Source organism: Coregonus clupeaformis, chromosome 33, assembly GCF_020615455.1.
Source record: "Coregonus clupeaformis isolate EN_2021a chromosome 33, ASM2061545v1, whole genome shotgun sequence".
NCBI lineage: Eukaryota > Metazoa > Chordata > Actinopteri > Salmoniformes > Salmonidae > Coregonus > Coregonus clupeaformis.
The window spans coordinates 6,983,729-7,005,892 of NC_059224.1; the positions used below are offsets into that span (position 1 = coordinate 6,983,729).

At 42.3% G+C, this 22,164-nt stretch overlaps 1 protein-coding gene across 3 annotated transcripts in view; it reads right to left on the bottom strand.

Annotated features, from left to right (window-relative positions):
- Positions 1-18,955, bottom strand: part of LOC121549225 (leucine-rich repeat-containing protein 74A) — a 35,328-nt gene extending 16,373 nt beyond the window's left edge. For all 3 annotated transcript variants that reach the window (XM_041861080.2, XM_041861079.2, XM_041861078.2), the window contains exons 1-4: positions 18,891-18,955; positions 17,836-18,087; positions 15,832-16,031; positions 15,206-15,313 (exon numbers count right to left, since the gene is read on the bottom strand). In XM_041861080.2, the coding sequence (XP_041717014.2) occupies positions 15,206-15,313; positions 15,832-16,031; positions 17,836-18,085 (558 nt within the window). In that variant the 5' untranslated portion in view covers positions 18,086-18,087; positions 18,891-18,955. The remainder of the gene's footprint in view (positions 1-15,205; positions 15,314-15,831; positions 16,032-17,835; positions 18,088-18,890) is intronic.
- Positions 18,956-22,164: the final 3,209 nt, after the last annotated feature.

Sequence of the window (22,164 nt, forward strand, 5' to 3'; positions counted from 1 at the left end):
CCAGTCTCACAAGATGGAGGGGTGAAGATGTCCCAGGAAAAGTAGGGACAGTGAAGCTAACTCAGGCGGTGACTCTCCTTCCCAAACAAGAGTACCTGCTGTGGGGAAGACTGCCAAGTAATATACCCAAGTCACCTGGGAGTACAGTTATGGTGGAGCCTACAACCTCCAGGTGTGTGCCTCGGGGCATTATGGTGGGGAGAGTGGTAACACCGTTATGGGGAGATGGCTGGACTCCCATGAAAGTCACTAATATCTCAGACAAACCACTCACACTGAAAAGGAACAGCAAGCTTGCGGACGTCTCTACTTGTGTTGCAGCTGAAGATCTCACACTGTTCCAGGGTTCCTGTCAGAGTGATGCTGGCTCTGTTGGAGTGACTCATGTGAAACAGGACGACAACGGTGACCTGAAAGACAGACTGCAGAAGTCTGGTCTAGGAAATGTCGACATTGATCATTGTGAAGCGAGCCCCTCCACCAAGCTCCAACTTGTGACATTGCTGGAGAAATATCAGGATATATTTTCAAAGCATAATCTTGACTGTGGAGAAGCCAAGGGCTTTGCCCATAGGATCCGCCTCACTGACGACCGTCCCTTCCCTCTTCCATATCGCAGAGTGCCGCCAGCCCACTATCAAAAGCTGCGCCAAGTTCTCACCGAGATGGAGGAACAGGAAATCATACGGAAATCAATGAGTGAATATGCTTCTCCACTCGTGATGGTTTGGAAGAAAAATGGCGACCTCCGGATATGCACAGACTTTCGATGGCTGAATGCAAGAACTATCAAGGATGCTCATCCTTTGCCCCATCAATCGGACTGCTTGGCTGCCCTTGGCGGTAATGCTGTCTTCAGCACCATGGACCTCACGTCTGGATTTTATAACTTGCCCATGCATGAGGAGGACAAAAAGTATACCGCCTTCACAACACCATTAGGCCTGCACGAGTATAACAGAATGCCACAGGGGCTTTGCAACAGTCCAGCGTCCTTCATGAGGGATGATGATGAGTATCTTTGGCGATCTTAACTTCAGCAGTCTCTTGTGCTACCTAGATGATCTCTTGATATTTGCCCCCAATGAACAGCAGGCCCTCAGCAGATTAGAGGTTGTTTTCCAGAGGCTACGGGAGCACAATCTAAAGTTGAGTCCAAAAAAATGCCATCTGTTGCGGAGATCTGTGAAGTTTCTCGGACACATCGTTGACAGTGACGGTGTTGCTGTTGACCCAGAGAAGGTCGAGGTCATCACCAAAATGTCAAAGAGGGACTTGATGGAAGATGATGGCTGCACTCCTTCAGTTCGCAGAGTGAAGTCGTTCCTGGGGATGGTATTTTATTACCAACACTACATACCAAATTGCTCCTCCATCGCAAAACCCCTGTTTGTCTCACAGCTGGCCAGAAACGGAGAGGAAAGGCCGGGAAGTACAGTCAGAATGCGGGAGTCTACAGAAAGCTCAAACCTGCGGATTGGACCCTTGACTGCGATTCCGCTTTCGCGGCCTTAAGGAGAAGCTCCTGAATGTGTGGTCCTTAGCCATCCAGACTTTTCTAAGCCCTTGGTTTTGTCCATTGATGCGTCTCTTGATGGCCTTGGGGCAGTTCTGTCCCAGATACCAGAAGGAGAAACGAAGGCACGCCCGATCGCCTTTGCCAGCAAGACCCTCACTGGCTCACAAAAGAGGTATCCTGCTCACCGACTGGAGTTCTTGGCGCTCAAATGGAGTGTTTGTGAAAAAATTCAGCCACTGGTTGAAAGGCCACACTTTTACAGTGTGGACCGACAATAATCCTTTGACCTATATAATGACCAAACCAAAACTTGACGCTTGCGAACAGAGGTGGGTGGCAAAGCTTTCCCCCTACACCTTCAGTATCAAACACATTCCTGGGGTAAAGAACATTGTGGCAGATGCCCTGAGTAGAGATCCGTTTGCTAAATCAGTGAGCCAAAGGTTGATCAGTGAGCCCTATGGAAGTCTTTTGGCCGAGGCGGAGGGAACCAAAGAGGAGAAAGTCCAAGATCTCTTCCGGAGTAAGACCCAGTGTCTCCAGGCACTTGATGCAGGGTGCTGTGTAACTAGGGACCCCACTCAAGACAGGCTGGCCGGCAGTCAAGAACCCTCTCATGTGAAATCTGCTTGTGAAGCTCATGTAGAGTGGGAAAGGGGAGCAGAGATAAGAGCAACACAGTTTCTCAATGTTCTTCCCCAGGCGGTGCCCTCAGAACAAGACACACTTCCAGCCCTCTCCATCGGCGAGCTGAGGCACAGCCAGGAAATAGATCCAGTTATCAGGGAAGTCCTGCCACTCATTCAGAGGGGTGAGCCACCACCTAGGCGAGGGAGGAGGAGGTTAGCTCTTACGACCCAGACACTGTGCAAGCAGTGGCATCATCTACAAGTCCAGGACGGAGTCCTATATAGGGGTAACCAAAGACCCATTAAGCAGAGAGAAGAGGTATCAGTTTGTGCTGCCTGCTAGCTTGAAGGCCAAAGCTCTCGCTGGTGTGCATGATTTCGCTGGGCATCAAGGGCAGGCTAGAACAGCACACCTCGCCCGACAGCGTTTCTTCTGGCCGCAAATGGGAAGAGACATCAAGGAATATGTGAAATGCTGCCAACGCTGTATCCTTGCAAAGACCCCTGAACCAGCTGCCCGAGCTCCCTTGGAGAGCATTCGCACTTCGGCACCCATGGAGCTGGTGTGCATTGATTTTTGGAGTGCTGAGGACTCTATGTCACAAGCCGGGCTAGAACTCCGGTCTCAAATGTGTAGAGCTGGGGGTACTACCCCTTGCCACAGAGGAGATGTTGTAGGACCCAAATGAAACACCCCAGGCAATACTCCAGGTAAGTAGATTTAATGTTCAAAACAGGAGGCAAAACAAAACAACTCCCCGAGGGGAGAAAAACAAACTAAAGAACTTCGAATAACTTACTAGGACTGATACGGTGGGACAAAGCAGGAGACACATAGACAGGACGCAATAACCAAGTGAGAAACAAGGGGAAAACACACAGCTAAAATACTCAAGGGGAAACAAGGCACAGGTGACATAGATAAGCTAATTAGGACACATGAGGAAAAACTAAGGCAAAGGGGAACACCGCTGACCTCTAGAGGCCAGGAGACAAACAGGGGAAGCAGGAAGCTGACACTCTAAGCAAAGATCTGTCGATGTGTTAGTCATAACAGACCACTTTACAAAATTGGCTCATGCCTTTCCCTGCGTAAACCAAACTGCAAAGCAAATAGCGAAGAAGTTATGGGATAACGTATTCTGCATCTATGGTTTCCCAGAGCGAATACATTCTGATCAAGGGGCCAATTTTGAAAGCAAACTCATAGCTGAACTCCTCAGCCTCACAGGGATTAAGAAAACACACACAACAGCATACCATCCCATGGGAAATGGGCAAACCGAAAGGTTCAATAGGACACTTGGCAGTATGTTGCGTGCCCTACCCCTGACAGCTAAGCAACACTGGGCCCAACAGATACAGACTTTGACTTTTGCGTATAATGCCACCACTCATGAAACAACTGGATATCCTCCATTCTATTTGATGTATGGTCGAGTGCCCAGACTCCCAGTAGACATGGTCTTCAAACAAGTCTTGAGGGATCCAGTCGTGGTGAATTATAAGACCTATGCAGAGAAACTGATGGCGAACCTCCATGTGGCTGCCGACATAGCTCAGCAGCATGCGAGGAAAGGACAGCAACATCAAGCTGATGGCTACAACAAGAGAGTTCGTGGAACCCACTTGAACGTTGGCGACCGAGTTTTGTTAGCTAATAAAGCAGAGAGAGGGAAGAGGAAGTTAGCGGATAAGTGGGAAGCCACTATGTATACCATCATAGACCGGAACCCTCAGACTCACGTTTACAAAGTCAGAGACGAAAGTGGGAAAACAAAAGTTGTTCATCGGAATTTGATGTTGGACGTGAGCTTCTTGCCCATGCCAGAACTAAGCGATGAAGAGACGAATGGAGCTGCCTCGGATGTGGCCAGTGAGTTTCAGCCTCCTTCTGTTGATGCTTTGAGTGGCCTAGCAGTAGATGCTTCTGAGGACCGTACATGTTCGTGGTTAAACGCATCCTCTGACTCTGAGTCTATTGGAGAAGCTGATGAGTCTGAGATGGAGAATGAGACGCCCCACTCTCTGTCCAGGAAGTCTGTTCAACTGACACCCACGAGAGCCCAGTCTAAAGAGGTCAGAGGCCAAGGGGAAAATGAATACTCACCTGTGAGAGACTTGTCGGATTCCAGTGACCCCCTGATTTGCACATGACTGACACTGACTCTGTTGCCCCAATTGATGTTCCTGACTTAGATGAGACAGGGTCTTCGGACGTCAATTCACCTGTTACACTGATTGATAGTCAGATACCCCCTCGAGTACAAGGGTTTGAAAGTCAGGTTGTCAGAACACGTACTGGCAGGGTTGTTAAGGCAGTCGATCGCTTGATAGAGAACATGGTGCAAAAACCACTCACCAAGGGTTTTGTTACAGGAGTCAAAAGGTCACTGTCTTTCCGTTCTTTATTTTAGATACATTTTTGAGATTAAGATATTTTTCTTTATTACCAGTAGTATGACCTGAGTCATGAGATGTTCATAATGGAGGGAAAGTGTTCCAAGATTTCATATGATGTATAAGGCATCATATTCACTAGAAGGGGCAGTAGCCTGATCAACTGCTGTTTTCTTTTAACTTACTTTGTAAGTAGCTTTATACGCTGTATATGGGAAATGGAGTCCCAGGGCTATCTTGGACCAAGTGGACAAGAGTTTTATTCTATATGTTTTGGTTATTTTCCACCCTCGAAGTGTGAAGGATTTTGGTGAAATTAAAGAGGGGTGAATGTAACAGGTCAAAGAATTACAGATTTTTGCAACCGTTCATTTTCTATTTTTTATTTTATTTTGTGAGTTGATTTCACCAAAATATTGTATTGTTCAGCATTTCGTGTAGTCTACAGATATTGGGAGAGTTAGTTGTGTAAGTGCGCCCTCTAGAGTTGGTTTGGTTATATGCGGAGGGAGGTCATGCTTTTCTCAGTCTGCATTGTACTCGGCTGGGAAAGGTATGTGTTCACTTCGGCGTGATATAAACTTGATATACCTGTTAAAACTAAAACGTTTCAGTGCACATAGTAACTTGTATGTATATTATATGATGAGTGTACGTACATTTAATCAAGCTGTGTCGTGAATTTAGCCATTTTTGAGAGTTGAGAAATTGCTAACTTAGCTAACCTCGTGTTCTGTTTAGCTGTAAGTTAGCAATCATCATTCTATCCTCTTGTATGAAGCTCACGTTGTTCTTTTTTATGTTAGGCGGATTCTGGTCGAGGGTAGAGTTTTGAACATTTTCTCTCTTTGATGTTGAACAGGTATGTATTCCCTATATCAGGTTAAAAATGTGTTCATTTAAAATGTTTTCATGTATTGATTAGTGTTTAATGGCACTGAAAAGCTCAAATGTGAAGGATTACATGTTGCTTCGTGCATATTACTGTATGTATTACCTATTTGAAAGATGGTTTGTGTCATGTTGCACAGTATTAATGTAAAGGCTAAAAGCTCAGAGTTTTTGGCAGAGATAACATGAATATGACACATACATAAGATATACACCAGATGCAATGTTTATTTTCCAATGATGTTGTATTTTATTCCTTGTATTTTTGAATGTGATTATATTGAGTCTGCATTGTACTCGGCTGGGAAAGGCGGATTCTGGTCGAGGGTAGAGTTTTGAACATTTTCTCTCTTTGATGTTGAACAGATTGAGAGAGTTGTACACAATAAAGTGCCTTCAAGTACGCCAGTGTGTTGTCTTCAGTGCACCGGAACACAACGCAGTAGTCGGCAACGAGCAGACCGCGCCGGCTACATGTGCATACATTTTTTGTGTATGGGTGGTCCCGGGGATTGAACCCACTGCCTTGGTGCTACAAGTGCCGTGCTCTACCAGCTGAGCTACAGAGGACCACCAGATCGGTCGATTTGGGGATTGGGCCGTTGTTTGAAGCATAAACCAGAGCTACATGTAATACTCTGTAAGATGGTTATTATAGTAAACGAAAACTGAAACTAAAATTGGAAAAACTATTTAGTAAAATAAAATAATTAGGAAAAACATTTGAAAAACTAAAACTATAATGAAACTAGTATCTTTGACTGCAAAACGAGCTCAAATAAAATAAAATAAACAAATTATGTTTTATTGTAAAAGAAAATTGGGGCACAAATCTATTGGGGTTTTCGAGCTTTTGAATCTGTCTGATAAATGCTGCCAGTAGATGGCGATGTTTCAAAATAGGCCTAGCTTGTAACCGTGTTTCCATCTACATTTTTTATGCGAGTAAAGTCATACCATATTTTTTAAAATCTGGAAACAGGAAGTTTCGGTACAATTTTATAAAGGCCAAGTCGTAGTGGGAGGACCACACACCGTTTCATCGAGTGACTCCAAGTGACTTTTCGCAATTATGTGCAAATATTAATATAATAACCATCATACCGAAGTAAACTTGGAGTCACTCGATGATACGGTGTGTGGTCCTCCCACTATGACTCGGGAAACCTTGCAGTTTATTAGGCTACAGATTAAATAAGTAATGATTAACTTCACAGGGTGGTGAAAGTGCACAGTGAGCTTGATGCTCCTTTCCAATAAATATTGAGGGTCTTATTCTGGTGACATGATGATCGATGCGTGACTGCTGATTGACAAATAATAATAATCTCATTGTAGACTACCCTACCCCCACAGACTTCCGGTATTGTTTTTGCGAGCTGTTGGTTAGGCCAGAGTAGGAACATTTGCCATTTAACACAATAGTTTTTGTTTAAAAGAATATTGGTGGAGTTGAAAATGAGATGGAAACACATTAACTTTAGATTTTTATTTTATGTGCACTATGTCATCGCACACTTTTTATCTGCAAAAAGTCAGTTTGGTGGAAACACACCATTGGTGGGAAAATGCCCATATTTTCTTTATGCGGATTTTAGAATATTTGCATGAAAATCTGTCGCCAATAGATGCGGTAAAGGAGTCAATAGACGCAGACATTCCATTGACCAGATTTTCACACATTCAACAAGTTTGATCTAACAAAGCAGATGTTGGTGAAATACGTCATGATTTATGTTTTGCAACAGGCCTACGCTGTTATTACTAAAGTTTGATTTTGATATATTTGACTGTTTTCGCTGCATAGCATGCGCAAGTTGTCCCTTTTCAGGTTTAGAAGAAGTGACTGCCAAATTCTAACTCCCTTTCATATAAACTGGTTAGCATAGCTAGCATACAGAAATCGGTGGTGGTAGTCAAAGTCATTTTTTTAACTGTAATGCAGTTGATTGGTAATGATGACATGAACATGTGTTGGGGTTGACATCCATACAAGCATTATACTCCGATTTTTACCTCAACATAGTGTGAAATACACACATAAACAATAGCCTAAATGTATGCTAATTTTGTTAGGGGGCAATGAGACGACTCGGGATCTTTGCCCCACAGCCCTTTCCCCCACACACGTTTCCATGACAATCCCATTGTTTGGGTCGAGTTCGGTTGACCTCTTTACGGCATCTGTTGACCCTTCGCTAAGCCCCGCCCCAGAATTTTGGTTATCGAATCGCAGCGCTCCAATGGATAGAAACTGTCATCGAGTCCGACACTCCGGACAAGCTCACGTTTAAATGGCATGAAAGCCAATGAGGGCTATGGCAACAACTGATATTTTAAATGGCTAAATAATTTAACAGTGCACCTGGAGTACTTGCTACTGTGATTCCTGAAATGCAAAGCCTGTTTGATGGAGTATTTTTCGAATCCGAAATTATGCTTTTGTTTACATTGTTTGCTAGCTCAGCTGGTTAACTAGCTCTCAGTCTCATTGACCACCAAACGCTGCTAACACTAGCTAGCGAGCCACTTAATATAACTTGTTTTCTCAAAATGCATGTTAGCTAGCTAAGTTAGCAATGTTATGAATTCAACTCCCATCTGCTGTCGACATGGATACGATTTGAGAGGACTAGTTAGCTCCAAAAGTGGTTATAGCTTTGGCTGCATGCTGGCAGTGAATTCAGTGGCTAGCTACACTACAAACATAATTTTACCAGGTTCCCGTGAAGCAATTGTAATGACAGTTCACCACAACATACTCAATAGTCTCCTGATTAGGGGAAGTCTGTGTTTAATTTAATTGTGTATTAGAAACAAAGTTTGAGATCATTGTGAGGGGATTTCGCCACTGGTTGAATGGGGAATTGGGCTTCCCAGAAAATGTTGGTCTGAGGTTGCAACGTATTAACCAAGGGGGGCGGGGCTTAGCGAAGGGTCAAATGGATGGAAACATAGCTACACTCTTAGAAAAAAAAAAGGTGCTATCTAGAACCTAAAAGGTTTCTTCGGCTGTCCCCGTAGGATAACCCTTTGAAAAACCCTTTTTGGTTCCAAGTAGAACCTTTTTGGCTTCAATGTAGAACCTTTTCCACAGAGGGTTCTACATGGAACCCAAAATGGTTCTATCTGGAACCAAAAAGGGTTCTACGTGGAAACAAAATGGGTTCTCCTATGGGGACAGCCAAAGAACCCTATTGGAACCCTTTTTTTCTAAGATAGAACCATTTTGAACGTGAACCATAGGCGAGAACCATGGCAGCAGCAAACCCAACACCAGCAGTGGTTGGTCGCTAAAGGCAAAGCCCCATATGGGATTACTTTGAGTACATTGCTGGAAAGGACCAAATCAAATGTATTGTAGAGGTAGAAGAGGGCAGCCTGTGTGGAACAGAGATAAAAGGTGAAAAACCAAACCAACCTCAAAGTTAATCTCAACAGCACCCGCAAAGAATTTCAGCATAAAGACAAAGTGAGACCGCTATTATTTTATTTTTTGAAATTTCGGTCAGGATTCGACTCCTGGTGTCATGTGAACACGCATAAGACGTGGAAAACTCATAGAATTACAGTAAATTAGATTTATAACTGCTACATGTTCTCCTCGCTCGATGGCATAACGTGTAGAATGGCAGAAAATGAGCTTTAAAACGGCACATTTTTCTCTCTGCCAACAAGAAGGGTGTGATCAGTTTGAACAGTTTGGGTTGCGAGGTGGGGGTTTGTTACTACGCCGATAAATGACAATATCCATCTGGACCTTCTCAAAAAGTACTGCATTACCCCTGCTATAGGTCTACAACACATTAATAAATAGTACTGCAGTATCCCTGCTATAGGTCTACAACACATTAATAAATAGTACTGCAATACCCCTGCTATAGGTCTACAACACATTAATAAATAGTACTGCAATACCCCTGCTATAGGTCTACAACACATTAATAAATAGTACTGCAGTACCCCTGCTATAGGTCTACAACACATTAATAAATAGTACTGCAGTTCCCCTGCTATAGGTCTATAACACATTAATAAATAGTACTGCATTACCCCTGCTATAGGTCTACAACACATTAATAAATAGTACTGCGGTATCCCTGCTATAGGTCTACAACACATTAATAAATAGTACTGCAGTATCCCTGCTATAGGTCTACAACACATTAATAAATAGTACTGCAGTATCCCTGCTATAGGTCTACAACACATTAATAAATAGTACTGCAATACCCCTGCTATAGGTCTACAACACATTAATAAATAGTACTGCAATACCCCTGCTATAGGTCTACAACACATTAATAAATAGTACTGCAATACCCCTGCTATAGGTCTACAACACATTAATAAATAGTACTGCAATACCCCTGCTATAGGTCTACAACACATTAATAAATAGTACTGCAGTACCCCTTCTATAGGTCTACAACACATTAATAAATAGTACTGCAATACCCCTGCTATAGGTCTACAACACATTAATAAATAGTACTGCAATACCCCTGCTATAGGTCTACAACACATTAATAAATAGTACTGCAGTTCCCCTGCTATAGGTCTACAACACATTAATAAATAGTACTGCAGTACCCCTGCTATAGGTCTACAACACATTAATAAATAGTACTGCAATACCCCTGCTATAGGTCTACAACACATTAATAAATAGTACTGCAGTACCCCTGCTATAGGTCTACAACACATTAATAAATAGTACTGCAGTACCCCTGCTATAGGTCTACAACACATTAATAAATAGTACTGCAATACCCCTGCTATAGGTCTACAACACATTATGTACATGGCTCCTAGCCTCCCATCCATGAACTAAAACTAAAACTAAAACTGAAGGTAAATAATCTAAAAACGAAATAGAAATGTTTTTATAAAACTGAAACTAAGTAAAAACTAGTAAATCAATTCTGAAAACTAACTGAAACTAAACTGAATTTCTAATAAAAATCTAAAAACGAATAGAATAAAAACGAATAGAAAATCACAAAACTATAATAACCTTGCTCTGTTAATATGACTCTGGCATTAGGAACCTACCCTGTGTCACCCTCTGGTGGAGGAAATTATATAACACTGGTAGAAACCAGAGCCATATAAACTACATCAGTGTTTCCCAACAGGGGGTACGCCTGCCCCTAGGGGTATGTGGGCAGCCCCCAGGTGGTACGTGGGAAGATTTTCAAAAATGTGAAGAAAAAAAAATTGGGAAAAATATTACCCAAAAATATATATTCAATTTATTTCAATTTTAATAGGCAGGAAAACATTTATTGAGGTCACTGGTGTGAAGTCTGTAGTTATTGTATATTTATAGGGAAACTTTCCTGGCCTCTGCCCGCCGGCGGGTTGGCTCAATGGATGATAGTTTGCTCCGCGCGCTAGAGTGCCTGCTGCTGTCATCCTCACAGAAACGATTCAGGATAAACCAGTAGCTGATTTACTAAAGGCTGTACCATTGTCAAACAACACGGTGTACCGTAGGACTGATGACATGGGCGTTTATATTGTTGAACAATTGGTGAAAATTTTTTATAATTCCGGTCCATTTTCTCTGCAGTTGGACGAATCCACTGATGTCAGTGGGAAAGCCCAGTTGATTACGTTTGTTGCGATACAGAGACATTTCGGAAATGTATGAGCACATTATGTTCTGCAAGAAGCTAACTGAGAGAACTATAGGTGAGGATGTGTTTCACGTTATTGACAGTTGTAAATCCTGTGTGCACGGATCGTACTGCATCAATGCCTGGGAGAGTGAAATGATTAATTTACCACATAAAGAAGGTCAATTCCACTGTATCATTCACAGAGAGGCATTGGCCAGCAAGAGAATGAGTCCTGAGATACATTATGTTTTGAATGACGCAGTGAAAGTAATTAACTTTATAATGTCCAGGCCTCTGAATCACCTACTGTTTGAAAGGCTCTGATGATGACAGTGGGATAGCACCAGCAGCTCCTGCTTCACTTTGTGACATGTGCTGATGTAAAAGGGGCTTTATAAATACATTTCATTGATTCACACGGACGTCCGTTGGCTATCCAGAGGGAAAACGCTAGAGGGTTTTTTTGAGCTGCGTAAGTGATTTTCTGTCTGAGCACTCACGCCCCCTTGTGGCTGTGTTGGAGGACACAGACTGGGGAGCCCGCCATGCCTATCTTTCTGATGATGTGTTCAGCAAACTGAACAACCTGAATCTAACTCTGCAAGGTAAAGACACACTCATTCTAAACATGTATGACAACGTGTGTGGATTCATGAAAGAAGATCAAACTATGGGAGAGGAAATGTGAAGATGGGGGAAAAAAGTTGTTTCCAGCAGCTTGACATTTAACTTTTTACAGGTGATCCTATGGTGCAAATAGTAAGCTCACATTTATCCAAACTCAACAGTGAGTTCAACTCCTACTTCCCTGACATTGAAAACAAGTCTGCCAAACTTGACTGGGTGCGTAAACCACATTTTTGTCAAATGTACACCTAATCTAGGAATCACGCCGGTCGCACGCGCATGAGTGGGTACATCAGGCAGGTCAAATAGTTTTAGGGGTACAGTACCCCAAAAAAAGATTGGGAACTACTGCAATCCATGACCAAAAGTATGTGGACACCTGCTCGTCGAACATCTAATTCCAAAATCATGGGCATTAATATGGAGTTGGTCCTCCCTTTGCTGCTATAACAGCCTCCACTCTTCTGGGAAGGCTTTCCACTAGATGTTGGAACATTGCTGCAGGGACTTGCTTCCATTCAGCCACAAGACCATTAGTGAGGTCAGGCACTGACGTTGGGCGAATAGGCCTGGCTCGCAGTCGGCGTTCCAATTCATCCCAAAGGTGTTCGATGGGATTGAGGTCAGTCAAGTTCTTCCACACCGATCTCGACAAAACATTTCTGTATGGACCTCTCTTTGTGCACAGGGGGCATTGTCATGCTGAAACAGGAAAGGGGCCTTCCCCAAACTGTTGCCACAAAGTTGGAATCACAGAATCGTCTAGAATGTCATTGTATACTGTAGCGTTAAGATTTCCCTTCACTGGAACTAAGGGGCCTAGCCCGAACCACAAAAAAACAGCCCCAGACCATTATTCCTTCTCCACCAAACTTTACAGTTGGCACTATACATTGTGGCAGGTAGCGTTCTCCTGGCATCTGCCAAACCCAGATTCGTCCGTCAGACTGCCAGATGGTGAAGCGTGTTTCATCACTTCAGAGAATGCGTTTCCACTGCTCCAGAGTCCAATGGCGGCGAGCTTTACACCACTCCAGCCGACGCTTGGCATTGCACATGGTGATCTTAGGCTTGTGTGAGGCTGCTCGGCCATGGAAACCCATTTCATGAAGCTGCCAACTAACATTTATTGTGCTTATGTTGCTTCCAGAGGCAGTTTGGAACTCGGTAGTGGAGTGTTCCAACAGAGGACAGACGATTTTTACACACTATGCGCTTCAGCACTTGGCTGTCCCGTTCTGTGAGCTTGTGTGGCCTACAATAATATAATAATAATAATATAATAATATAATATGCCATTTAGCAGACGCTTTTATCCAAAGCGACTTACAATCATGTGTGCATACATTTTTACGTATGGGTGGTCCCGGGGATCGAACCCACTACCCTGACGTTACAAGCGCCATGCTCTACCAATTGAGCTACAGAGGCCACTTCGCGGCTGAGCCGTTGTTGCTCCTAGACGTTTCCACTTCACAATAACAGCACTTACAGTTGACCGGGGCTGCTATAGCAGGGCAGAAATTTGAACTTGTTGGAAAGGTGGCATCCTATGACGGTGCCACATTGAAAGTCACTGAGCTCTTCAGTAAGGCCATTCTACTGCCAATGTTTGTCAATGGAGATTGCATGGCTGTGGGCTCGATTTTTATACACCTGTCAGCAATGGATGCGGATGAAATAGCAGAATCCACTAAGTTGAAGGGGTGTCCACATACTTTTATATATATAGTGTATATAGAGCAGGACTGCCCAACCCTGTTCCTGGAGAGCTACCCTCCTGTAGGTTTTAATTCCAACCCTGTTCCTGGAGAGCTACCCTCCTGTAGGTTTTAATTCCAACCCTGTTCCTGGAGAGCTACCCTCCTGTAGGTTTTAACTCCAACCCTGTTCCCGGAGAGCTACCCTCCTGTAGGTTTTAATTCCAACCCTGTTCCTGGAGAGCTACCCTCCTGTAGGTTTTAATTCCAACCCTGTTCCTGGAGAGCTACCCTCCTGTAGGTTTTAATTCCAACCCTGTTCCTGGAGAGCTACCCTCCTGTAGGTTTTAACTCCAACCCTTTTCCTGGAGAGCTACCGTCCTGTAGGTTTTAACTCCAACCCTGTTCCTGGAGAGCTACCCTCCTGTAGGTTTTAACTCCAACCCTGTTCCTGGAGAGCTACCCTCCTGTAGGTTTTAATTCCAACCCTGTTCCCGGAGAGCTACCCTCCTGTAGGTTTTAATTCCAACCCTGTTCCCGGAGAGCTACCCTCCTGTAGGTTTTAATTCCAACCCTGTTCCTGGAGAGCTACCCTCCTGTAGGTTTTAACTCCAACCCTGTTCCCGGAGAGCTACCCTCCTGTAGGTTTTAATTCCAACCCTGTTCCTGGAGAGCTACCCTCCTGTAGGTTTTAATTCCAACCCTGTTCCTGGAGAGCTACCCTCCTGTAGGTTTTAATTCCAACCCTGTTCCTGGAGAGCTACCCTCCTGTAGATTTTAACTCCAACCCTGTTCCTGGAGAGCTACCGTCCTGTAGGTTTTAACTCCAACCCTTTTCCTGGAGAGCTACCGTCCTGTAGGTTTTAACTCCAACCCTGTTCCTGGAGAGCTACGCTCCTGTAGGTTTTAATTCCAACCCTGTTCCCGGAGAGCTACCCTCCTGTAGGTTTTAATTCCAACCCTGTTCCTGGAGAGCTACCCTCCTGTAGGTTTTAATTCCAACCCTGTTCCTGGAGAGCTACCGTCCTGTAGGTTTTAACTCCAACCCTGTTCCTGGAGAGCTACCGTCCTGTAGGTTTTAATTCCAACCCTGTTCCTGGAGAGCTACCGTCCTGTAGGTTTTAATTCCAACCCTGTTCCTGGAGAGCTACCCTCCTGTAGGTTTTAATTCCAACCCTGTTCCTGGAGAGCTACCCTCCTGTAGGTTTTAATTCCAACCCTGTTCCTGGAGAGCTACCCTCCTGTAGGTTTTTGCTCCAACTCTAATCTAGCACACCTGATTCTAATAATTAGCAGGTTGATAAGATGAATCTGGTTAGTAACACCTGGGGTTGGAGCGAAAACCTACAGGAGGATAGCTCTCCAGGAACAGGGTTGTTATAGAGAATTGGGCCAACTTTTTAGAATGGATGCCATGTTAGCGCCTTTGAGCATTCAATTTATCCATTCATGATGAGAATTTGAAGTCTTGTACATAGCATTGTTTAAAAATCATAAAATTCAGTGAACTGCTATTGGTCAATATTGCCCATGGGGAGCTAACCATAGAAATATAATACATTAGTTATATTTCTATAGAGCTAACATGGCTGCCATGGAATATAGTGCCATGTAAATGCATCATAATGCAGAAAGCTCAATGTCCTAACTCCCTAGATATATGGCTCTGGTGGAAACCAATGTTTCTGTAGAGGTTTTCCTTGAGAATCTCCATGTCCCCTCAGCCAGTGTAGCGTACCCATAAAGATATCCATGTAATACTATTCTATAATACTATTCTTTAACACTATTGTCTTAATACTTTTCTATACGTACTAGACTCTGGATAGTAAAGTTCTCCTTGAGCATCTCCATGAGATAGCCAGTCCCCTCAGCCAGAAGGTGGTTCTCCTTCAGCTCCAGGTTACTGATCTGCACGTCGCTCTATACGGCAACACACACAGACACAACCTATGTACCTACAGTCAACATACCACCACCCCTCCATGAGCGTAACAAGAGATCTCTGTAGCACCAACCTTACAACCCTATGGCGCCAGCCTGCTATACAGATAGATAGATAGTCGATATACACTACCAGTCAAAAGTTTGGACACACCTACTCATTCAAGGGTTTTTCTTTCTTTCTTTTTTACATTGTAGAATAATAGTGAAGACATCAGAACTATGAAATAACACATATGGAATCATGTAGTAACCAAAAAAGTGTTAAACAAATAAAAAATGTATTTTATATTTGAGATTCTTCAAATAGCCACCCTTTGCCTTGATGACAGCTTTGCACACTCTTGGCATTCTCCAAACTTTTGACTGGTACTGTATGTCAAGTATTTTTGAGGCCTAGGCTTGAAAGTATCAATCTCCTCAAAAAGGAGAAAATTAAAAGACAGTTTCCCCCTCTTTTTATCTCAACCCCATGGTGGGTGGTTCATGCTACTCACCAGGAGGGTGATGGCCAGGGCTTTAGCACCCAGCGGTCCCAGGCCATGATGGTTGAGGTCCAGGGTGCCCTGCTGGTTGAGGTCCAGGGTGGTGGAGGCTAGCTGACGGAGGACGTAGGAGCAGGGGATCACGGCCGTCAGACGACAGGCCACCAGGTAGAGCTCTGTAGGGGAGACCAGCCTGCCTCTCCTGTCCTGCTCTGGAGGATGAGAGGAGAGGAGAGGAGAGGAGAGGAGAGGAGAGGAGAGGAGAGGAGAGGAGAGGAGAGGAGAGGAGAGGAGGATCCCCATTAGCCGATGCCAATGGCTAGTCTTACTGAGGTCCGACACATAACGAAAAATACATTACAGACAAAATTCTTTACAATTTACATACATCTTAAAACATTAACATATAGTGTGTGTGTGCATCTATCAGTTACACATACATGTCAGTACATACAGTACACACAACAAGTAGGTCACATGGGGGAAGGGCGTTGTGCCGTGAGGTGTTGCTTTTAAAAAATCATGTTTGCTTTTCACTTGTGCTATATAAGATGGAAGGGAGTTCCATGTACTCATGGCTCTGTATAATACTGTAAGTTTCCTTGAATTTGTTCTGAACCTGGAGACCCCTGGTGGCATGTCTGGTGGGGTAAGTGTGTGTGTCAGTGCTGTGTGTAAGTTGACTATGCAAACAATTTAGAATTTCCAACACATTAATGTTTCTTATAAAAACAAGAAGTGACGCAGTCAGTCTTTCCTCAACTCTCAGCCAAGAGAGACTGGCATTCATAGTATTAAAATTAGCCCTCTGATTACAATGAAGAGCAAGACGTGCCGCTCTGTTCTGGGCCAGCTGCAGCTTAACTAGGTCTTTCTTAGCAGCACTTGACCACACGACTTATCAAGATAAGATCAAACTAGAGCCTGCAGGACTTGCTTTGTGGAGTGTGGTGTAAAAAAAGAGGAGAGGAGAGGAGAGGAGAGGGTTACTGGCCCAAAGGCAGACACGGAGAATCCCTGAAAAGCAATGAAAAAGTCACATTTGATGTGCTGTAGAGTATTTAAAATGTACTGTAGTGTATGGTGAAATACACACTCACTCACACATCTCTCTCTCGCTCTCTCTCTCATACACACACACACAAACATTTACATTTTAGTCATTTAGCAGACGCTCTTATCCAGAGCGACTTACATGAGCAATTAGGGTTAAGTGCCTTGCTTAAGGGCACATCGACAGATTTTTCACCTAGTCGGCTCGGGGATTAGAACCAGCGACCTTTCGGTTACTGGCACAACGCTCTTACCCACTAAGCTACCTGCCGCAAACAAACACACCCCACCTCTCCACCCCACCTCCCCCACCCCACCCCACCTCTACCCCCCACCCCACCTCTCCACCCCACATCCCCCACCCCACCTCTCCACCCCACCCCACCTCCCCCACCCCACCTCTCCACCCCACCTCCCCCACCCCACCTCTCCACCCCACCTCCCCCACCCCACCTCTCCACCCCACCTCTCCACCCCACCTCCCCCACCCCACCCCACCCCACATCCCCCACCCCACCTCTCCACCCCACCCCACCTCCCCCACCCCACCTCTCCACCCCACCTCCCCCACCCCACCTCTCCACCCCACCTCTCCACCCCACCTCCCCCACCCCACCTCTCCACCCCACCCCACATCCCCCACCCCACCTCTCCACCCCACCTCTCCACCCCACCTCTCCACCCCACTTCTCCACCCACCTCTCCACCCCACCTCTCCACCCCACTTCTCCACCCACCTCTCCACCCCACCTCCCCCACCCCACCTCTCCACCCCCTTCCCCCACCCCACCTCTCCACCCCACTTCTCCACCCACCTCTCCACCCCACCTCCCCCACCCCACCCCACCTCTCCACCCCACCCCACCTCCCCCACCCCACCTCTAAACCCCACCTCTCCACCCCCCCCCCTCCCCCACCCCACCTCCCCCACCCCCCCCACACACAGCTCCACCACAGTAGTACCATCAGCCTCCAGATCTGTGTCCCACTCGTCGCCGCTGTCAGGCTGCTCTGCTGGGGTTGTGTCTGGGCTCTCGTCCTGGTCCGACCCCATCGTGTCCTCCTCCCTATCCCCACCTCCGTCCCTGTCCTCTGGGGCAGGTAGAGCCCTCTCGTCCTGGTCCGACCCCACCGTGTCCTCCTCCCTATCCCCATCTCCGTCCCTGTCCTCTGGGGCAGTTAGAGCCAGCACCTCCCCCTCGCTCTGAGACATCACTGCTTTGCATGTTTGGGGTCAATTAGAAATTGAAGGTAATCAATTCAGGAAGTGATTTGAATGTAAAATACTTTTCAGATGATTTAGAATTCATTGAAAATCTATGTTTATTTTATTTTATTATTGAATTAGATTTTCAGTTTACTTCCTGAATTGACTGCCCTCAATTCTACTTGACCCCAACCCTGCTGCCCTTGCCTTCAGAACCTCACTAAGACCACAGCAGTGACAGGAGGGAGAGAGAGGGAAGCATCTCTGATCCATGTTACTGCCCTGTATGGTTTTGTGGTAGTGTAATTCATTCATAATTAGTATGTAAATATTAAATCCAACTTAGTGCTAGTGTAATGAATTCATACTTAGTGCTAGTGTGATGAATTCATACTTAGTGCTAGTGTGATGAATTGATACTTAGTGCTAGTGTAATGAATTCATACTTAGTGCTAGTGTAATGAATTCATACTTAGTGCTAGTGTGATGAATTCATACTTAGTGCTAGTGTAATGAATTCATACTTAGTGCTAGTGTAATGAATTCATACTTAGTGCTAGTGTGATTAATTCATACTTAGTGCTAGTGTAATGAATTCATACTTAGTGCTAGTGTAATGAATTCATACTTAGTGCTAGTGTGATGAATTCATACTTAGTGCTAGTGTGATGAATTGATACTTAGTGCTAGTGTAATGAGATATATCTGTAACTGTCTTTATAGATTTGAACAAAAACTATAAACAGATTTCAAACATATGGAAATGTATGTGGTATGATATGCCTAATAATGGTGTGCATTGTTATGATACCTTAGGTGTCTTGAGAAGCAGCTGTGAGGGAGTCTGAGATGAGGTAAGAAAAACAGTGAGATTCCATCAGTGACAACAACACTAAATAATATAGAATGTAGAACCCATTGTTGCCTAGGTAACTAGTGCAGCAAAATTCTAGAACTCACAGAACAATATAATAGCATCACAAAGGAAAGAGATGAATAGAGTACTAATATTTAAATCTATAGCTACAGAGACAGAGACAGTCATGCCTGTCAGATGTAACCATAGAGATCCTGTTAAATTACTAGAGGGGCTACAGTATGTCATAAATCCTCAAAGTTCCAGAATGGGGTGAAAATGGCAGCCATATTGGTCAGACAGAAATCCAAACCAGTCTAATTGGAATGAATGGCAGTAGAGGCTTAATCCTGATTTTAATTATGCAGGAAAATAAAAGTAAGGCATGTGATATGTCAGAAATTGTGTAATAGAATTATCGTCAACCTAAAATATTGTCATATAACTAGAAATACACTTTATAAGGGTTTTATGCACATTTCCTGTATAAATAGCCTCTGAAATTGCATTTTATTTATTTTGCAGGATGATATCTCTTGAGATGCACCATCTCGTTTTCTCGTTTCAAAATAAAATAAACAATACTTAGTAACAAAAATAATATGGTAACTACTGTCTAATAATAATAACAATGAAATAATAATAATAATAATAATAAAAACGTATATTAACAACTACTAACAGGCCTACAACTAATAGAAACTACTGCTACTACTACTAATACAACTAATAAAACTACTGCTACAACTACTAATACAATTAATAAAACTACTGCTACAACTACTAATACAACTAATAAAAACTACTGCTACAACTACTAATATAAACTACTGCTACAACTACTAATACAACTAATAGAAACTACTGCTACAACTACTAATACAACTAATAAAACTACTGCTACAACTACTAATACAACTAATAAAACTACTGCTACAACTACTAATACAACTAATAAAAACTACTGCTACTACTACTAATACAACTAATAAAACTACTGCTACAACTACTAATACAACTAATAATACTACTGCTACGACTACTAATACAACTAATAAAACTACTGCTACGACTACTAATACAACTAATAAAACTACTGCTACAACTACTAATACAATTAATAAAACTACTGCTACAACTACTAATACAACTAATACAAACTACTGCTACAACTACTAATACAACTAATAAAAACTACTGCTACAACTACTAATACAACTAATAAAACTACTGCTACAACTACTAATACAACTAATAAAACTACTGCTACAACTACTAATACAATTAATAAAACTACTGCTACAACTACTAATACAACTAATAAAAACTACTGCTACAACTACTAATACAACTAATAAAAACTACTGCTACAACTACTAATACAACTAATAAAACTACTGCTACAACTACTAATACAACTAATAAAACTACTGCTACAACTACTAATACAACTAATAAAAACTACTGCTACAACTACTAATACAACTAATAAAAACTACTGCTACAACTACTAATACAACTAATAAAACTACTGCTACAACTACTAATACAACTAATAATACTACTGCTACAACTACTAATACAACTAATAAAACTACTAATACAACTAATAAAACTACTGCTACAACTACTAATACAATTAATAAAACTACTGCTACAACTACTAATACAACTAATTAAAACTACTGCTACAACTACTAATACAACTAATAAAAACTACTGCTACAACTACTAATACAACTAATAAAACTACTGCTACAACTACTAATACAACTAATAAAACTACTGCTACAACTACTAATACAATTAATAAAACTACTGCTACAACTACTAATACAACTAATAAAAACTACTGCTACAACTACTAATACAACTAATAAAAACTACTGCTACAACTACTAATACAACTAATAAAACTACTGCTACAACTACTAATACAACTAATAAAACTACTGCTACAACTACTAATACAACTAATAAAACTACTGCTACAACTACTAATACAACTAATACAATGACTGCTACAACTACTAATACAACTAATAAAACTACTGCTACAACTACTAATACAACTAATAAAACTACTGCTACAACTACTAATACAACTAATACAATGACTGCTACAACTACTAATACAACTAATAAAACTACTGCTACAACTACTAATAAAACTACTGCTACAACTACTAATACAACTAATAAAACTACTGCTACAACTACTAATACAACTAATAAACTACTGCTACAACTAATAAACTACTGTTACAACTACTAATACAACTAATACAAACTACTGCTACAACTACTAATACAACTAATACAATGACTGCTACAACTACTAATACAACTAATAGAAACTACTGCTACTACTACTAATACAACTAATAAAACTACTGCTACAACTACTAATACAACTAATAAAACTACTGCTACAACTACTAATACAACTAATACAATGACTGCTACAACTACTAATACAACTAATAAATCTACTGCTACAACTACTAATACAATTAATAAAACTACTGCTACAACTACTAATACAACTAATAAACTACTGCTACAACTACTAATACAACTAATAAAACTACTGCTACAACTACTAATACAACTAATAAACTACTGCTACAACTACTAATACAACTAATAAACTACTGCTACAACTAATAAACTACTGCTACAACTACTAATACAACTAATACAATGACTGCTACAACTACTAATACAACTAATAGAAACTACTGCTACTACTACTAATACAACTAATAAAACTACTGCTACAACTACTAATACAATTAATAAAACTACTGCTACAACTATTAATACAACTAATAAACTACTGCTACAACTACTAATACAACTAATAAAACTACTGCTACAACTTCTAATACAACTAATAAAACTACTGCAACAACTACTAATACAACTAATAAAAACATCTGCTACAACTACTAATACAAATAATAAAATTAAGTACTTATAATATATAACTACATATTTACAAATATCTTCACATGGCTATGATTCTATTAGTTAAAAGCACAAACAGTTTGTTCTTAACATTTGAAAGATATATAATGGCATCCAAGAATGAATCTGCAAAGATATAATGGTATCCAAGAATCAATCAGCAAAGTCAGGTCTTGATCGTGTTTTGATAGATGATGTCACCATAGTTTAGGATAGGAAGCAGCAGTTGGGTTACTAAGGTCTTTCTAATGGATACAGT